The 21,010-nt window shown below is 42.0% G+C and overlaps 1 protein-coding gene across 1 annotated transcript in view; it reads right to left on the minus strand.

The window, feature by feature from the left end:
- AGBL1 (ATP/GTP binding protein-like 1) overlaps positions 1-21,010 on the minus strand; it is a 309,960-nt gene that overhangs the window by 202,046 nt on the left and 86,904 nt on the right. The window contains exons 15-17 of the mRNA XM_014944285.1: positions 17,939-18,026; positions 3,990-4,134; positions 672-825 (exon numbers count right to left, since the gene is read on the minus strand). Coding sequence (XP_014799771.1) covers positions 672-825; positions 3,990-4,134; positions 17,939-18,026 — 387 coding nt within the window. The remainder of the gene's footprint in view (positions 1-671; positions 826-3,989; positions 4,135-17,938; positions 18,027-21,010) is intronic.

A 21,010-nucleotide genomic window follows, 5' to 3' on the forward strand; every position in this document is an offset into this window, starting at 1 on the left:
CCCGGGGCGGCGCGGGGGGGGGGGCTGCACGCTGCCTCCTCCACCCCAGGGGCAGAGCATCCTCCAGAAAGGCTGAACCTCCTCCTTGAGGGTGAAGCCCAGGAGGCAGCAGTGTCTCCTGGGGAGGTTGGGTCATTGATCTGCTGGTGGGAGACCATCTGTGGGCATCAGGGCTCCGGGTCCATGCAGGGATGGGGAGACTCTTGCTCTGAGGGAGAGGACAGGAGGAGGCACTGATTGATGCATCCCTTGGACTTTCTGAGCCTTGAAAATTTTTTTTTTTTTTTTTTTTTTTTTTTGGCAAGTTTAAGACCTAAAAATATGTAAGTCATTTCAATTTGGAAAATCAACACAAAAAAATAGCCAAATTTCACGTTGAATTGGTTACTCAAACATAGTTTCTTGCTGTTGGAGATATTTGACATTGAACTTTGTTTCGTATCACTAAAGAAAAATTTGAAGTAAATAAAGGTGTCAGCTTTCCTTTCTCTTCCATGTAAATCTGCAATTTTAAGTAATGTTGTAACTGGCTATTCCCCATATTTAGATTTCTTTTTCCTAAGTGAGAAAGGCAAGAAAATCAACATATTCACAAAACAGGTTGTCATTGCCACTTCTGACATGACCGCAAGTTGCCAGCATCTTTTTTAATGCTTCATTTGGCTACTTACAGAATTGCTCCAAGTCGTCTCTTTTTTTAGAGTCTGGCATGGCAGTGATCGTGAGCAACGGGCACGGATTTCCTCCTAGCGTCTGGCAGAGCGTCTGCTGCCTCCAGTAAACCTTCTTGGGGTTCCTTTTTTGTTCCAGGATATCAAGATGAGACTGAGAAAGAAGCAAGGAAGCAGATTTATAAATGAGTTCACGGTCTATAAAATCTGATCTTATTCCACTAGCTGCGTGTTATTACTAATTTCATCTCTTGCTAACTTCCCAGCTTCTCTCTTCTGCCAGTTAATATCATCACCTTTTGCATCCCACAAATATGCACAAGCCATTCAGAATATATCCCAGTTTTACCGAAGCTGCAAAGGACTATTACCCTTATATCATTTTACCTGAACAGTTCCTAGGTGCTTTTCTTATTACTGTAAGGGAATTTCTGTGCATACATGAAGTCCAAAAGAGAATTGCCTGCTCCTTATATTTTAATGGAGACTGTGTAGAAACGTGAGAAAAATGACTATTTTTGAGTGTTTGTGGAACTGACTGGTTAGCTGTCAAGCACATGCCAGTGAAACTCAGGAAGAACTCGACACCAGAGGCAGCCAAAAAGTTTACATCTAAAAAACATTTTATACAATCACTAGTGGGAAATTTGAAGAGCTTCTTTCCAAAAAGTTATTTTAAAAGGAGATTTTCTCGCGCCCCCCCCAAAGTTTATGGCAGTTTTAAACAATTCTTAAGTCAAACAGCTCCTTGAGAAATTTGAGAAAAAGAATTGGCAGCTTAAAAAATGACTTTTTGGAACAAATTCTGTTCGCTTCATTAGACACATAGCCACTTGCCACCCACACACCAGATGACGTGTAGTTCTCTCTGTTTACACTGTAATTGCAAGTGGTGAGATTAGTGTAAGTAATCCTATCGCAGGGTATTGTTAAGTGTTGTGGAGCACCAGTTGTCTCTCGATTGGTAGAAATAGGTATATTACAGTATTCACACTTGTCCTAACTGTACTTTAACTAAAACACACCAATTCACTGAACAACCCTTATGTGGTAACATTTTGTCATTACAAGTCAAGCAACATTTATGGGACAAGACATTCCCATTCCTCAAACCTTGGAGCTCATCGTCTTTCAGGCTGCTTTCCCAGTATCCATTCGAATGCAAACACAGAACTGAAATTTACAGTCATCTATGTCATAAAACAATTAATATACTGCTCTATAAAGTAAATTCAATTATTAGACACATCTAACGATCTTGCATAGATACAGAGCACTCAATATATTCATTTACTTATGTTCCTAGTACCCAGTGAAACTTAATTGGGTACAGCTGCCACAGAGATTTCAGCTAGATATCCAAACAATTAACACTGTGATGTAAAAATAGATAAATTACTGTCCATAAAATAAATGTAATTACTAATGGACAAAAAGCAATGAACTGCAGAGTGCATTCAGTCCAAATAGGATTCTGCAATGTGCATTTCCTGCAAATATGCCTGTAACTATTAAATATATATGATCTTTAAAAACATTTTCAAATTACTAACTCCATAGACAAGTTTATCTTCTTCCCCAAAGCACTATGTATTTAATTGAGCCCTTGGGTTTGCAATCACTTTTAATTTATTACTGGTATGTAAAACCAACATACTTCACCAGTGGACAAATGCTTTAAAATGAAATCTACTCATCCACAAAGCTGATTTAGTTTATTTATTGTGGAAATTAAAGTAACGTGGAAATGTGTAAATCGCATCGCTCAACATTTTAAATGAGTCTGAGCAAAGAAGCCTTTTAGAATTATTAGAGGCAACAGTTTTGCTTTGGCTAAAGAGCTGGACATGACAATCTCTCAATCTTTTCCTGCCATAATTCCCATTTACCAAACTTTATGGCCTTACTGAGTCTTAGTTCATTTAAACTTTTCCTGGGGCAAAAGTCCCTTTAACTTCAATGAGCATTTTATTTGAAGAGACAGTTGAAATACTTCAAGACTTGGCTCTGCAAGCCTAGGAATAACATCTTTTTCATCTCTATTCTATTCATTCAGGATCAGGTGAGATTCAGGAATTCCCAGAGCATACAAGCTCTCCAAGTCTCTCTTGCTTTTGTGCCAGCAGAAGATAGAAATCAATAATAGTAAAATAATGATGAGGCGCTACATTTCAGTAATAAAGTGTGGTGGTGAATAAGTCCACCTGATTCTTCAGTATTACCTTTTCCCCTGCAGACTCTGGTATATACATGTCTCCAAGGTTATAGGTCAAACCCCACTACTGGAACGTACTCTCTTCCTCATTGATTTTGAGGAGTAACTGGTACTCATAAGCTTAATGAGAAGTGAGCTGGCAGGCGTATTTTGGACTCTGAAGGCTTGACTGGCCCTCTCCCAGACATTGGAAGCAGTTTCTTTGAACATCTATAACAGGATGGAAAGCAGTCGACAAGAGACTGTTGTTTGAGTGGGAATTAATCTAAGCCTAACTACACTGGCACAGTGAGCAGCATGGCTAGAAAGTGGGAGAGGATATTGCCTCCCTTGAAAGCACAGCTTTTCATGTCTAGTAACAGCAAGCTGATACCAGTGTAAAAAAGATTGACCCCAAACTTTACCAGCCCACACCAACATTTATTGCCCAGAAGTGCTGACAATTGAAACTGGGAGAAGAAAGAAGGGGAACTGCTCTACTGGAACTGTCTTATTTTCAGTAACATCTTTCTCATCTTTAACAACAAAGCAAAGCTATTCCCAAAATATTCTTTTCCCTTCTTTGATCCTACCTTCCTTTCCGACTTTGGGCTCTTCAACATCAATCACAGAGAAAGCACATTGGACGCATTTCCCAGAAAATTCCCTTACCATCCACCCCTGGTCAGAAAAGGCTGTAGAAAACAAATCCTTCCCCAGGAAGCAAATTTGGTACAAGTCAATAATACAATTTACACCTTGGAGTTGTATTCTTTTAGTTCCTGTACTGACAGCACCAGTGAGGGTGTCACAAATGCATACTGACCCTCCAACTGGCACAGAGGACACGCTGACAAAGTGTTCAAATGAGGTCCAGCACCAGGGCACTGCTGGGTGCAGCTCTGAAAGCTGAGCTGTTATGTTCCTTCAGGAAGAGTAGCAGGCACCTTTCACTTCTGACTTGTCACTATCTTTAGCCCCTGCCTCTCACCCCAAGCAAATGAGGACACCTTTGATTTACGTTATCTTCTAACTGGTTTGTCCCATACAGAAATTTCTCTATGCTAAAACCTCATACCCAAGGCAGCTCCAAACCATCAGGCCCATTAGTTTTTCAGCCTTACCATCATTGCGGAGTAAGTGTAGGGGTAATGGTAGGCCAGATAGCAGACATCATCTTTGTGAGGGAACTTGACGGTGAAGGAGAGCGTGTAGTAGCATTTTCCTCTCATGCCTCCTCCTGCAGCTGTACTGCAGGAGTAGTGGTTTCTGGAGAAAGAAAAAGAGAGAAGTAGATGGTTATCACTTCCAAATGCCCATCTGGAGCAGCCATGAAAAAAGCTAAGCATTCAGATTTGCAGGTTATGAGCAACCCCAAAAATCCTTTCTTTTGGATATCTCCTTCTCAAAGACTTGAGACTCTCCCTGTCGGGGATCAGAAAGGACCAGTTGTTCCCTAAGAGATGGAGAGCTGATCTTCATATGGAAGCCACCAGAGCTTCCAGGGCCAGCCAGGGGTCACCTCCTGCAGTACCTGAGCAAGACATGCCCAGGGATGGCAGACAGGTCCAGCAACAAGTTCAGCCATGCAACCAGGTCACCAGACAAATTTGTGGTTAGGAAGCAGCTCTGGGTCAAGCCAGGAGGTTTCTCCATGGGTCCAGACCACCAAAGTTGGTAGCAACGCAGAGACAGAGCAGTGACTCAGTGGGAGCCTGTAGAGACCCAGATGACAAGAAGTTGCCTCAAATATTTGCTGAAGAAGTGTTGTAAGGACAAGGATGAACAGGCTGCAGTCTGATAGGAGCAGCCTGGCCCCTCTGCAGCCCCAGCGGCGCTGCGGGGAGACCGGACGCCTCAGTGGGACAGTGTTTCCCTAGGCCAGCTTCCTTGCTTTGCAGGACCACAGATCTATGCTAGGATTCTGTCGCCCAGTGCTCCAGGGTGGCCACTACCCCCCAACACTTTTCCAGAAAAAAACTGCTCATCACACTGAATTTACCTGAGGCACAGGAAGGTGGGTTAGGGAGGAGACTGGCCAGCTCTATAAACTCAGAGGAGGGGTCGCCCCGAGGTGCCCCCAGGACCTGGGCTGCCATTTTGTCAGCAGGACTAACAGTGGACCAGGGACAGTTGATAACTCCCTCTCTCACCCTATTTTTTGTTTTCTCTGTTCTCTCCCCCCCTCTACCTCATTTTTCCAAATGGCAGCTTAACAACATGATACAAGGCTCACATTCATTAGATGGCTTGGTTAATAAATATTAATGGTTGTTTGGACTCCTCTGGTGTCATTTCACCTTAATTCTGACATCAGAAATCTGCAAACCTGAGTTGCCCCAACCTTGGGACAGGACAGAGCTGATACAGGGATTGGGTGGCCAGGAGAAAGCTTAAATAGAGCTCCTGGCCCATGAGCAGAAGGCATGGGTGGAGGCCCTGGGTGAAGTTGGTGAGGGCCATCAAGGTCTACTAGTCCCCTTGACACTCCTTTCACTAAAACTACAAAATTTTAAAGTGACTTTCTCAATCTAATCCCAGGCCCAGATCTCCTGCAGGAGACTTAAGTCTGATACAAAGATGACTTTGGGCTGAGGAAGAAAGTTTTCTTTCAGCAGAGATGAAGAGACAATTCATGCACTTCAGGGAGAAGCCTTACAGCAAATCGCATCCATAAATACATTTCAAACAATATTTTTCCCACATTGCACCAATTATGCTGTTGCCGAACCTCCTGATTCTGAAGGACTCTGAGGTTTCTTTGACAAATGTTATCATCAATGTTGCATTAAAATGCAAAATAGAAGAGGCAACCAAAAGATGCAATTTCAGCTCCTGAAATTTACAATACTAGTTTATTTTGCTGCTGTTCATTTTTATTCAAAGGGGTGGAAAGAAAAGATAATTATTCTTGTCAAATTCTCAAAATAATCAGCTCTTTTTCATAAGGAAGACATATACAATGCTGCTGGGTTTTCACCTGAATTTAATAGTTGGGAACATGTGGGGTGAGTGATACTGACTGGATCAATAGATAGTACAGGAACACCGAGTCACAGTGCCAAACTGAAAAGCCTATGATTTTATTCTCAGCTGAACCCTTCACCTCAAAATTGCTTTTGCAAATAAACCACCTTAATAGTGGACAAAGACTCAGAAAAAAAAAAAAAAAGGTAATGAACCCACAAATATAGAAACATCTACTTAGCTATTATATATATATTTCAGTGGATCAAGGGATTTGAGTCCTTTTTGTTGTTGTTGTTGTCAGGACAATGACATTTAATTTAGTTCCTGTTAATTTTGACAGTGAAGGATAATTAATAGCCACTTCTTGTATAATACATAAGGAAAACTCATCTCCCTAGTCCCTATTATATTCGTTGTCACTTGGACAGCTAGATGACCCTATTCATAAAGAACTGTCATAAAGTGCTGAGATCTTCTGAGTCCTCTCCTCCAAATTCATATTTGTAGTTAGATGCGTGGGAGGAAGCAGGTCGTTGCAGGCAAATACTGCCCAAATATCTTACATACACATTATTGCCACCTGTCCCTAATGCTCCAGTAAAGGCTTTTTCCTCTGTGGTCTTTAAAAAAAAAAAAAGTCTCTCCTGTCTAAAATGGCCACTTAACCCAGAGGTTTTGCAGCACCAGACACCTCTTACCTTGATGCTACCCTAGTGGTCAATGGTCCTTACTCCTGACAGTACTTAGATCTCATGATCCTGAGGGTACTGATGCATAACGCTCTCACTGCACTTTTTAGCAGTACATTTCATTCTTGTCTTGAGCACCTCTACTGTTCCAGCACACTGCCTGCACAGAACAGATATTTCCAGACCTTTGACACCTGATTCAATCTATGGAAACTATCTGGTAGTAACAGGAAGTTTACAAGTGGCTCTGTGAGGCTTCAATATTCTTCACTTATGTATTAAATACAAAACCCACCTGTATGCAAGCAGTGTAAATGATCATGTATTCCTACTGCATATAATCTGGTCTTCTCACAACCCATGATACAATGCAGTAGCTCTGAATCTTTTTTAAAAAAACACCAAAACCTAAAAAAAATAACATTTTTCCTCTTTGCCTCCCTCTCCTTCTACTGCTGTCACCCCAAGATGGCTCTGTTGCCTCCTTGTTCTTCCATCAGGTTGAGAGTTTTTCTTCCTCACCCCTTTTTCATCACAACAATCTACCATACCAGCGTGAAGCTCAAATTAACAAGCAAGCAAGAGGGAAGGAAAAAAAGACCCTGGCAACATCTGGTCCTCGCTGCCTTATTTGTGTTCTCTTTCAAAAAATGTTCAAAGTTTCACATGCCGTCTAGAAACTAATACACTGATTATTGGAAAGAAAGTAAGAGACCCAAGTGTGGGTTTTTTAATCAGTATTCAAGCTGTATCTGCTGTGCTTTTCAATCACTTTGTAACAGTGAAATCCTTTTGCTTTCTGTTCTCCTTCAGAAATAATATATAGGTAGTATATTTCTAGCATAACTGTGATGGAAAGTTAATTAATAATAATTATAATACTACTTATTACTTACTCTGTGCGATAGTTTTTTGAGCTTAAGACCTTTACATATATTATCTAATTAAAAGTTGCTTCCCATTTATCCACCACCCAAAGAATGGGAATAGATAAGTGACTCTAATTTTCTATCTTTTATACATGGGGAAACTGAGCCTCAGACAGGTGAAGCCACTTGGTTAGTGATACAGGCAGGCCATAAAGGAGCTGGATTGTAACTCAGGAATTTAAAAAGCACCAAGTGATACAAGAAAAATATCTCCTGGTCAGCTCCTCTTTAGGCTTCCTGTCTGCAGCATTTACAAAGCATGGTAGGTGATGGAAGATGGCATTGCATCAGCTTAGACCAAGATGGCCGAAGAAAATAGCAATATCCTAGATTTCCAGGCCATTTCAAAATGAAGTCCAAATAGAGAGTAAATTATTATCACTTCTAATCTGCCGATGCAGTCCCTTTGTCCAAAATCCTTCAGCCACCTGGAGTCTGATGTCCCCGTCTTATGCACCCTGATGTTCTTACATCTTTAAGTGTGGCTGCTACATATGGTATGCTTTACTAACATCCTGGTTCATGCCATAAAAAACACCACCATATTTACCAATTTACAGAGCGTGGCTGTTATTTTAGGGTCTGCCACATTTGAAACTGGAAAATGCCCAACGTGACTTCCTTTTCAAGGACCAAATCCATGTTAAAGTATTTTTGTTCTCAAGATTGCAGGCGGAATCCCGGTCAAAGCAGAATATTCCCACAGCCGTCTTGGTATAAAGGTCTTCAGTTGTCAGACTGAGACTGTCAGACTCACTGGTGTCTCAGCCCTCTCTTGTAGATATCATTAGAACTGAGAGGCAGCCTGCTAATGCTATGATGATGATTTCATCTAATGTGATTATAAAGATGCTGAAGAGAAAAGACCTAGTTCTGACACCGCTCTGATCACCAAACAGCCAAGTCTTTAGTGGTGAGCTGAGAACAAAACACTCCATGTACCTCATTACGATCTGTGAACTGACTATTGTCTGGAAAAGCTGGAGGTTAGATAATATGCTTAGAATGAGCCATGAAACCAAAGGCATAAGCACATTGTCACCAATTCAGCATGCTGCCATTGTTCCTTAAATAATTTGCTGGAAAGGAATATTATTCAGCGCATAAAAGCTGCCAAGACAGCAAGTGAATTAGATGATTTATAGTAACTGCAACTCTGTTTATCATGGGTGTATCCTGTCACTTCACAGAGGCAATAAAACAGAGCAGAAGTGTCACTCAGGATCCTTTTGACAAGAGCACTGCTAATATTCTCTGGAACATAAAAACCCTCGTGAGACGTGTGGGAAAGGTATGCGATGACAGAGCTGTGCCCCAACATTCATCTTTATGAGTGAACTATCCCACCTTCAGGGAAGATGAATGTCAGCAAAGATCAGCCAACGTGTATCACCCAGACATCTTGCGATTGTGCTTTTCCTCCCACTGTCCTTCAGCTCAGAGATTGCTCCCAGTTAGTCCTGCTGCGAAAGCAATTAAGGGCATCTTTGAATTTCTCCTTATTTTTTCCCACATTTGTGAATAACTCCTGGTAAAAGTAACTAGGTGAGGTTCCCTTCAAAGTGTGCCAATCTCAGCCCAGGATACCTGTGACCAGGGCAAACGGAAATGAAGCGAGCTTTTTCCCCAAAATACAAGCAGCATGATATCACTACAGCAATCCCAGCTCCTCCTATTCTGAGCCGAAGCCTGAGCAAACCCAAACATACTTTCTTCACATTCCCTCCCACGTGCAACTTGTCATGACTGGGAATCTCTTCTATAATCACCGAAACAAAAAAGTTAGAGTTTCAGTAGAGGCGAAAGTGCACAGACCTTTGTGTACGTGCATTCTTATATATACAGAAGCCTGCAAGCCTGGACTAAAAAGTAAATGAGCCTGACAACAAGTAGTTATCCTAGATGAATATGTTGATATATAATTCAACGTACAGTTAGAAAACACAGAATATTCCAAATCAATAAAACTCCATTTCTCACACATCCTGAACAAGAATCTGATTACAACTTAATTGTACAATCATGGCTTAATCTTGGAAGTCAGCAGCTCTTTAATCACTGCACAATAACTGCCTTGTTAATGACGTGAGGAGCCACTGCTATGGTAATGAGTGTGTAAAGTTTGCCCAACCAGAAGCCCGTATACACAGAAGCCAGAGGTTACAGACATGCACAGGGAAACCACGGCACCAGTAGATGTTAGTGCTTAAGGTAGAAAAGGTTAGGTGAATAAAGGTTAGTGAAGAGTACCTGGAACAAAATAAAATAGCTACTCAAATTGCTACAGACAAGATGCCAGGTTGAGAGAGGATAACCTGAGCCTTCAGCACTGCACTTCCCACCCAAAAAGGAAAAAAAAAAAAGAGGAAAGAAAAGAGGTTACAACAGAGATTTGGGACAACTTGGAATTTTTTACATCAACACAAGTTCAAAGCTCTGCTACTTATGGAAGGCAGCCCACCATCGTTGTTTGGGTTTACTGTCTCAACAAATCCACCTGCAAATGCAGCCACCTCTGAACCCAACACCAAAATTAAGAACTACAACACAATTTCTTACAAAGAGAAGTTGTTTCACGCCCATTTCTAAAATCATCCTCAGCACAGGAGTTCATGAAGGAGTAACACTGAGAACATCAGAAAAGTTCAGCTCTGTCCTAAGAACACTACTTACCACATCAGACAATTATAATTATTGTTAATTGCGTTAACACATTTCTGTTTTCTTGTATTTCCCTGCCAGTCTGCAATCACTGAGTAGCCCAAGACCTGTGCTTCAACGGCAAGGTATTAGGGGCAAGGACCAGACTTTTGGTTTGTTCGTACAGTGCCTAATGCAGTACCCATGGAGTCCTGAGACACTGGCAAATCAGCAACTAGGAATCATGACAGAAAAAATAATTAGAAAAAAAAAATAAAAATGGGAAAACTTGTCACTCAGGCATTCTCAACCCCAGATTTCAGGTCATGACAGGTAAGGCCTGCATAAAACAGTTAATTAACAGCAAATGTTGCAGAATTTGGTTACAAAGTATGTGAACTTCATGCCTAATGCTTTACCAGTCCATCCTCAACATCTGACCTCTTTTTCTCGGCACAGGGCTGCTCCTCCTGATTGCACCACCCCAGGCTGCATCATTCCCAGGTATTCCAGGCGCTCAACCAAATACATTTGCTCACACCTGTAATTTTCCTGCTGGTTCTATTCTGCCCCCAAGCACTCTGCACAGATTTTCTAATCCAAAACACACCAGTTACCCTAGTTCTGAAATCCCTTACAATCATCATCTTTAAAATAATTAAGTGTTGTGGATAACAATTTGGAAGCCTTGAGAAAATAAACCAGGGTTCATTGAACCTACTGAAACCCTAAGCTCTGTGCTTGTCTCCTTTGACTGTAATAACCAGAATGAATCAGGGATCAGTTTTCTGCTTGGAAATGAGATATTCAACTCAGAATGTTTCTCACATAAGATAAGCCCCAGCTCAGATATAACTTAGATGAGACTGATCTAGTGTTTTTCTTCCAAGGTTCTGACACTGAAGAAACAGCCTGAAATGAGGAACTTGCATAAATACCAGCACTGAGTTTGTCAGATCTCCTTTACACCACTCTTGCCTGGCTCCAGAATAAAGACAAAAGTTCCCATAGGACAGTGAGTAAGGCTAATCCTTACTGCTTCTGCCATCAGGACAAGGTCCGTATGCATGGGTCACAGACCAGTTTGCCTCCTAGGATTTGAGTTCCAGCTTTGCACAGAAGGGAAGCTAGTGAAGATACTAAGGTATCTGCAAACAAAGTACATGTGCATTTGTATATTTATATATTTCCATTCCTACATACATATTTATATAGATGTATATAGCATATACACATATACACCCACCCCTGAATACCTCTATGTATATGCCAACCCTTTCTTTAGCTCCTCAGCTCCTACATTGCTTACAAAAGTCAGTGTATGCAAAAGAAAAACAATGATCCCATTCAGCCCATTTCTTCCTGAACAGGAGAAAAAGCTGCCTAATGCTACCCAAGGTTTGAGCACTCCCCGTTCCCTTTCCTCCTGCCGGGGCAGTGAATTCTGCACATGCCCCGTTTCTCCCCAGGCATCAAATATAGAGATCTCACTTGGAGCTGTTTCCTGAAGCTGGAAGCACATAACACATTGAACTAGCACCAATTTAGAGACACATGAAACAGGTGGCACTGGTGGCCAAAGGTTAACAACATCAATACAGTTAATGGGAGGGGAACAGAGGGGAAAGGAAGCCACAAATGATTCACCAAAAATGCACTTACTTGTAGTAGCAGATATCATGGCCTGCCCGAAGCCAGCGAGGCCGGCCCTGGAGAGCTTCCTTCACTGAGTACATGACCAGCTGCATGCCTACATAAAACAAGACAGTTTCAAGTGACACAACTTCCCTGGCTGGAAAAGACAGGGGTGGGGAGGAAAAGGCTAAACAAGAAGCATCCTTATTTTGTCTGTGCTCTCTCCACAGATAGTTTATGCAAAGTAAATATATTTCCCAAAGCCCCATGCTTTGTTCTAATATAGCCATGCCTGTACAAAAAGCACTTCCAGAAAAAATGAGCTGAATGCAGTTCATTAGAAAATTAATTATCCAACTGGTTTTTGCAAAGGAGGACTTCAACCCTCCCTGTTTACAACCAGAGGAAGGGAAAGAAAAGAATAGGAATCGAGATATAACAAAATCAGTAATATCATTAGTCCAATATTTTATGCCTGGCTGCACCATTGTTGAATCCTTAATCCTCTCCATTAGAGATCTGCAGCGCATCTGGTACCGTACAGAAAGTAGCAAGCAAAACTAGAAAAAGGTTTTAAATTTTCCATTAGACCTAAATCATAGAATGGTTCAGGTTGGAAGGGACCCTAAAGATCATCGAGTTCCAAGCCCCTGTCATGGGCAGGGATATGTCCCACTAGACCAGGTTGCTCAAAGCTCCATCCAGCCTGGTCTTGACCACTCCCAGAGATTGGGCAGCCACAGCTTCTCTGGCCAACCTGTTCCAGTGCCTCACCACCCTCACAGTAAAGAATTTCTTCCTAACATCTAATCTAAATCTCCCCTCTTTAATACCTATGTGTCATAAATGCTGATAAAAATAACATCCATCTTTGTACCATATTATGCCAGAAGATTACTTCTTCCTGACCTCCAAAATATTATCGTTTCATGCCCTGAGGTACAAAGCTTTCTCTGATCTGAGCTGTGTATAAATTACTCACAGCTCCATGAAGCCAGCCCATCCATAGACAGTTTTTGCGTCAAATTCCTTTACTCTACTCACCTGCCTGTTCTTTTACAGCTACAGTAAGGATCCTGCCCTCACCAGTGAAGGTCTCTGCATGGGGTGTCCCTGGCAAGGTCCTGGCAGCCACAGGGGTGGCTTCTGCCCTGGGGCAGTGCCAGCCAGGTCCAACAGACCCAGGCGAGCCACAGCTGAGCCCAGCAGTGATGCTGGTGGCACTTCTGTGAAAATGTATCTAAGAAAGGGAAAAACACCCTTTCAAGTATTTATGCATGTTGGTAAGTTGCCCCCTGAGCTTGCTTTTGGCTGTTCTTGTGCTGGGAGGAGGTGACGCTTGAAAGTCATTAATACTGATGACATATTACATGAGCAGCTATTCAATTTCCCTTCTTCCCTTGGGTTTTTCTGTTAAACTCTCCAGTGCTTTAGGAGCTGGCAAGTGTACCAGCAGAAATGCCTTTCCAGCTCACCTTTGGCCATGGTGTGGGGCAGCACTCACTAGCTTATAGCTAGGACTAACCTCTATCTTGTCGTTTCCCAAAGCAGCGCTGTGAGCCACAGACAAGAAACAATTCTGTGTTTGGTTCCAGGACATGGGCCACAGGGACTTCTGAGAGACACAGGCCTGCCCAGAAGCCCAGTTCATCAGACAAAGGGTGTGAGGCTCAGGGTTGTCAGTGTTCTCATCAGCCATATTCCACGAAGCCTGACCTTCTCTGTGAGTCCATACACACAAATCGCCTCCAAGTGATGGCTCATACTAGTCTGCCATCTCATTTTATTTAAAAAAGAAAACAAAAAAAAGTCTCCCTATGGAAGTATTCAGCTTTAGAAAACACACACAGATCAGGCTCCTAACAAAATCTCATTATTTCCCATGGTAGAGTAAGTTGGTGGAAAAGGGTGAAGGAGAGAGGACTTGCTCTGCCCCTGGTCACAACTATTTCATGAAATATCCGTTTTTCTGATTCAAAAATTACACAGTGCCATCTAACCAAGAGCAAAAGGGAAGGGAAAAGTCAAAATAGATCAGTAATCAGGAGCTGTAAAGTATTGCCATCCACAGCACTTTGACTCCACATCACAATTGGAAGCTTTTAATATTACAGCATGAGCTTTAGCCCAGAAAAGTGGCAGAAGGAATGTAGTGAATAAAAACCATCTCTTACCAACAGTCTGTGTAAATATTACGCATGTGTTGGAAGGGGTAGTGAGACTCGCTCAACCAAGCCAGATAAACTAGAGCTTCTCTTCCCTCCGAGCAACAGAAGTAACCCGCAGAAGACCTGCTTTAACAGCCAGTCCCACACATAAGCCATTTACAAACAAGCCAAAATTTAAGCCTCCCTACACCGGATGGTGTTTTCACATTTGTCTTCCAAATGTATTTTTCATTGCATGCTTGTACATGTGAGTCATGTACAACTTCAGGTGCACAGAATGAGATTATAAATGCCGACAACAGCCAAAGTAGGAGATAACAAGCAACCTTCCACCAATAATAGCCAAAATCTCTAACTATGAAACTACTGGCAGCTGTATCAGAGATTGTACTGGGGTAGGACCTCAACGTACTCAACGTACTCCAGGAAGCTACCAGACACACCAACGTTGAACTGTTTGGTAATTCAGGGAAGCAGAATAAGATGACAAAAAAAAATAAAATTGTCATTCAGGATCTATATGAATAGTTGAACTCCAGCCCCTAGGGTTAAAGAGCAAACACCTTATAATTCATTATGCCACTCAGCCAGCCAGTTTCACAAACACAAGTAACAAGTCATTCCAGCTCTTAGTGCTATTTGTTTTAGGTACATTGATCCTGAGAGAGTTCTCCTGGTGGTGTCGAAGGCTGTATCCACAGGGCTTCAGAGGAATGCAAAGTTTGATATTAGGGGATTATTAAACATTCTGAGTTATGTCTTGAGCTGGTGTAAATTAACACAGCTCCATGGAAACAAATAAAAAAAACTCAGCCTATGCCAGCTAAGAATTCAGCCCACAGTCTCCATGCAAAAGAAATAATTTTTCTTCTAAAATGGACATTAAAAGCTGGGATTTGCTCTGCCTATTTCTAATGCCATCTTCTTCCTGAACCACAGGCTATGACAGGAGCTCAAAGACAACCAGGAACAGAATTTTTTTTATCATTAATATCAGCAGAAGTCTCAGCGGGTCTAAAGGCAGAGATGTCTTTCTGGATAAGATCAAAGAATCATGAATATTTGTTTGAGGATTATCTGTATTTATTTAAATCTTAGAAGCACTTTCCAATCCTATGCTGCTCATTCAATTCAAACAGATTGTATTTTTTTTCACCTCTCCCAACCCCAGTGCTATTCTTCCTCTGTTCTGGTCTCTAAAAACAGAATGATGACACTTTTCCTCCCATAAATCCTCTCCCAGGTCTCAATATTCAGCTTACTCCTCAGTCCTCCTGAGGGTAGAGAAGGGTCCTTTGACAAATCTGAAGTAACTCTTTCCGTGGATTTCAGGGCAGATAAGAATAAAGTTACAATTTCCCTTATAGACGTGGAAAGTTAGAAACCTTTACAACATTGAACAGATATTCCTGTGAAGAGAGGACTCTCCCAATTCCCCAAAGACTCATACCATAATTAAATTGGCTATTCAGCTTCTCACAGTTGATAATGTTGAAGCGATAGGGAACTGCTAATTTCATATCTCGGACTTCAAAGTAGAACCACTGGTGATGGTGGTTGCTGTTGATGTCTGCATTCATAATTAAGTCATACTCAAATCTGTTAAGGAAGACCAGAAAAAAAAATGTTGGTCATGAACACCCCACCAGTCACTGAAGCTGCTGAGAAGAGCAGGTTATACCATCAAATTCATTAATATCCTCCAAGAGTCAAACACCACCATCAAACTAGCGGCGCCCAAACACACCATTAAATACTCACACTTTGTTAGTCACGTCAAAACGTTAAGTTCTGCTTTCTCACTCCTATTACTTTCATGACAATTAGGTGTTGTTACATCAAACTCTGTGTCAGAAAACCTGCTTCCCTGGCCAACCTTTTCCAAACCCAGGAGAACTCCACCATTCCACGCTGTGGTCACAGCAGAAGGGCTGGTTGGGCCACAGCTGCTGCAGGCATACTTACTCACGCACTTGGATGGCTTTGCGAAGGTTTCCCGATTCAAACTTGGAGAAGAATGTCAGACAGCCTGGAGCACCTGGGCTTGAGTGACTGCAGTAAATCAAAACAAGGATACCTGTACTTTGCTACAAAGACAGTCTTCCCTGGCACATTTTGTACACTAATATATTTTTTTGTAATTTTTTTTATAAGCAAGACTCTGAGAAGTAGCAAGAGGTGAGTAAATCCATAATCTTCCTATTCAATGCAGCATCCTTCCCTACTCTTGTTTAGTATTTCTAAATTGGACTATTGGAGTATTTTGGACTCGATGATCCCGAGGGTCTCTTCCAGTCTAGATGATTCTGTAAATGTCATCATCTTTTCCTTTCCCAGTGCTCCCTTTTGTCCCACTTCATATTTACTTTCTTTATTCCAGTTACTTTCCCCACTGAGTTACTCCCATTACCTTATTAATTGCACGAGGCAGCTCTATACAATTACTATACATTTACTCTTCCCTCATCTATATAGTTTCCTTCTCCTTAATCTTAGAAACCCTTAAATTTATCTTGAACAAATTCATAACTCTCCTATCTCAAACTGTCCCTCTTTTTTTTTTCCCTCTAAAGAACACGCCAGGTCACTCATCCTTCCTCTGAAAGCAATTTCTTCATATTTGGGACCCTCTCAACTGGCTTATACTACATCTTCTCAAGGACCACAATTTCTGGCCATAGTTGGGCTCTTAAAACAGTTCACTCAACTGGATGTTTGTTTTCAGAAACCTTCTGTAAGCATCACACCTTTCAGAGTGCACCCACGACCTGTGACTCTCACCATACAGACACTCAAGTGCAGTCCCAGTGGGAAATGTTGCTTCAGGGTGCGGAGAGACCGTGCCTGGATTTATAGATGTAATTCCCTGCCTCAGATCCAGTGCTTCTCTTCCAAATCACTATGTGCAATGCACAAATATCCAGGGACACCATATAGCCCCTTTTGTGTATAGATTTTCTTGTTCTAGCTAAGTTTTGAGGCTCTCTTGCTCCAGTGACTTCCAAAATAAATCCTCTCCCCAGAGCTACATCCTAGGAATTCTCCTGTATATTTTTCCAGTTTGGCCTTTGAGAAAATAAACCAGGGTTCATTGAACCTACTGAAACCCTAAGCTCTGTGCTTGTCTCCTTTGACTGTAATAACCAGAATGAATCAGGGATCAGTTTTCTGCTTGGAAATGAGATATTCAACTCAGAATGTTTCTCACATAAGATAAGCCCCAGCTCAGATATAACTTAGATGAGACTGATCTAGTGTTTTTCTTCCAAGGTTCTGACACTGAAGAAACAGCCTGAAATGAGGAACTTGCATAAATACCAGCACTGAGTTTGTCAGATCTCCTTTACACCACTCTTGCCTGGCTCCAGAATAAAGACAAAAGTTCCCATAGGACAGTGAGTAAGGCTAATCCTTACTGCTTCTGCCATCAGGACAAGGTCCGTATGCATGGGTCACAGACCAGTTTGCCTCCTAGGATTTGAGTTCCAGCTTTGCACAGAAGGGAAGCTAGTGAAGATACCAAGGTATCTGCAAATAAAGTAAATGTGCATTTGTATATCTGTATATTTCCATTTCTACATACATATTTATATAGATGTATATAGCATATACACATATACACCCACCCCTGAATACCTCTATGTATATGCCAACCCTTTCTTTAGCTCCTCAGCTCCTACATTGCTTACAAAAGTCAGTGTATGCAAAAGAAAAACAATGATCCCATTCAGCCCATTTCTTCCTGAACAGGAGAAAAAGCTGCCTAATGCTACCCAAGGTTTGAGCACTCCCCGTTCCCTTTCCTCCTGCCGGGGCAGTGAATTCTGCACATGCCCCGTTTCTCCCCAGGCATCAAATATAGAGATCTCACTTGGAGCTGTTTCCTGAAGCTGGAAGCACGTAACACATTGAACTAGCACCAATTTAGAGACACATGAAACAGGTGGCACTGGTGGCCAAAGGTTAACAACATCAATACAGTTAATGGGAGGGGAACAGAGGGGAAAGGAAGCCACAAATGATTCACCAAAAATGCACTTACTTGTAGTAGCAGATATCATGGCCTGCCCGAAGCCAGCGAGGCCGGCCCTGGAGAGCTTCCTTCACTGAGTACATGACCAGCTGCATGCCTACATAAAACAAGACAGTTTCAAGTGACACAACTTCCCTGGCTGGAAAAGACAGGGGTGGGGAGGAAAAGGCTAAACAAGAAGCATCCTTATTTTGTCTGTGCTCTCTCCACAGATAGTTTATGCAAAGTAAATATATTTCCCAAAGCCCCATGCTTTGTTCTAATATAGCCATGCCTGTACAAAAAGCACTTCCAGAAAAAATGAGCTGAATGCAGTTCATTAGAAAATTAATTATCCAACTGGTTTTTGCAAAGGAGGACTTCAACCCTCCCTGTTTACAACCAGAGGAAGGGAAAGAAAAGAATAGGAATCGAGATATAACAAAATCAGTAATATCATTAGTCCAATATTTTATGCCTGGCTGCACCATTGTTGAATCCTTAATCCTCTCCATTAGAGATCTGCAGCGCATCTGGTACCGTACAGAAAGTAGCAAGCAAAACTAGAAAAAGGTTTTAAATTTTCCATTAGACCTAAATCATAGAATGGTTCAGGTTGGAAGGGACCCTAAAGATCATCGAGTTCCAAGCCCCTGTCATGGGCAGGGATATGTCCCACTAGACCAGGTTGCTCAAAGCTCCATCCAGCCTGGTCTTGACCACTCCCAGAGATTGGGCAGCCACAGCTTCTCTGGCCAACCTGTTCCAGTGCCTCACCACCCTCACAGTAAAGAATTTCTTCCTAACATCTAATCTAAATCTCCCCTCTTTAATACCTATGTGTCATAAATGCTGATAAAAATAACATCCATCTTTGTACCATATTATGCCAGAAGATTACTTCTTCCTGACCTCCAAAATATTATCGTTTCATGCCCTGAGGTACAAAGCTTTCTCTGATCTGAGCTGTGTATAAATTACTCACAGCTCCATGAAGCCAGCCCATCCATAGACAGTTTTTGCGTCAAATTCCTTTACTCTACTCACCTGCCTGTTCTTTTACAGCTACAGTAAGGATCCTGCCCTCACCAGTGAAGGTCTCTGCATGGGGTGTCCCTGGCAAGGTCCTGGCAGCCACAGGGGTGGCTTCTGCCCTGGGGCAGTGCCAGCCAGGTCCAACAGACCCAGGCGAGCCACAGCTGAGCCCAGCAGTGATGCTGGTGGCACTTCTGTGAAAATGTATCTAAGAAAGGGAAAAACACCCTTTCAAGTATTTATGCATGTTGGTAAGTTGCCCCCTGAGCTTGCTTTTGGCTGTTCTTGTGCTGGGAGGAGGTGACGCTTGAAAGTCATTAATACTGATGACATATTACATGAGCAGCTATTCAATTTCCCTTCTTCCCTTGGGTTTTTCTGTTAAACTCTCCGGTGCTTTAGGAGCTGGCAAGTGTACCAGCAGAAATGCCTTTCCAGCTCACCTTTGGCCATGGTGTGGGGCAGCACTCACTAGCTTATAGCTAGGACTAACCTCTATCTTGTCGTTTCCCAAAGCAGCGCTGTGAGCCACAGACAAGAAACAATTCTGTGTTTGGTTCCAGGACATGGGCCACAGGGACTTCTGAGAGACACAGGCCTGCCCAGAAGCCCAGTTCATCAGACAAAGGGTGTGAGGCTCAGGGTTGTCAGTGTTCTCATCAGCCATATTCCACGAAGCCTGACCTTCTCTGTGAGTCCATACACACAAATCGCCTCCAAGTGATGGCTCATACTAGTCTGCCATCTCATTTTATTTAAAAAAGAAAACAAAAAAAAGTCTCCCTATGGAAGTATTCAGCTTTAGAAAACACACACAGATCAGGCTCCTAACAAAATCTCATTATTTCCCATGGTAGAGTAAGTTGGTGGAAAAGGGTGAAGGAGAGAGGACTTGCTCTGCCCCTGGTCACAACTATTTCATGAAATATCCGTTTTTCTGATTCAAAAATTACACAGTGCCATCTAACCAAGAGCAAAAGGGAAGGGAAAAGTCAAAATAGATCAGTAATCAGGAGCTGTAAAGTATTGCCATCCACAGCACTTTGACTCCACATCACAATTGGAAGCTTTTAATATTACAGCATGAGCTTTAGCCCAGAAAAGTGGCAGAAGGAATGTAGTGAATAAAAACCATCTCTTACCAACAGTCTGTGTAAATATTACGCATGTGTTGGAAGGGGTAGTGAGACTCTCTCAACCAAGCCAGATAAACTAGAGCTTCTCTTCCCTCCGAGCAACAGAAGTAACCCGCAGAAGACCTGCTTTAACAGCCAGTCCCACACATAAGCCATTTACAAACAAGCCAAAATTTAAGCCTCCCTACACCGGATGGTGTTTTCACATTTGTCTTCCAAATGTATTTTTCATTGCATGCTTGTACATGTGAGTCATGTACAACTTCAGGTGCACAGAATGAGATTATAAATGCCGACAACAGCCAAAGTAGGAGATAACAAGCAACCTTCCACCAATAATAGCCAAAATCTCTAACTATGAAACTACTGGCAGCTGTATCAGAGATTGTACTGGGGTAGGACCTCAACGTACTCAACGTACTCCAGGAAGCTACCAGACACACCAACGTTGAACTGTTTGGTAATTCAGGGAAGCAGAATAAGATGACAAAAAAAAATAAAATTGTCATTCAGGATCTATATGAATAGTTGAACTCCAGCCCCTAGGGTTAAAGAGCAAACACCTTATAATTCATTATGCCACTCAGCCAGCCAGTTTCACAAACACAAGTAACAAGTCATTCCAGCTCTTAGTGCTATTTGTTTTAGGTACATTGATCCTGAGAGAGTTCTCCTGGTGGTGTCGAAGGCTGTATCCACAGGGCTTCAGAGGAATGCAAAGTTTGATATTAGGGGATTATTAAACATTCTGAGTTATGTCTTGAGCTGGTGTAAATTAACACAGCTCCATGGAAACAAATAAAAAAAACTCAGCCTATGCCAGCTAAGAATTCAGCCCACAGTCTCCATGCAAAAGAAATAATTTTTCTTCTAAAATGGACATTAAAAGCTGGGATTTGCTCTGCCTATTTCTAATGCCATCTTCTTCCTG

Source organism: Calidris pugnax, unplaced genomic scaffold (assembly GCF_001431845.1).
Source record: "Calidris pugnax isolate Ruff unplaced genomic scaffold, ASM143184v1 scaffold70, whole genome shotgun sequence".
Taxonomy (NCBI): Eukaryota; Metazoa; Chordata; class Aves; order Charadriiformes; family Scolopacidae; genus Calidris; species Calidris pugnax.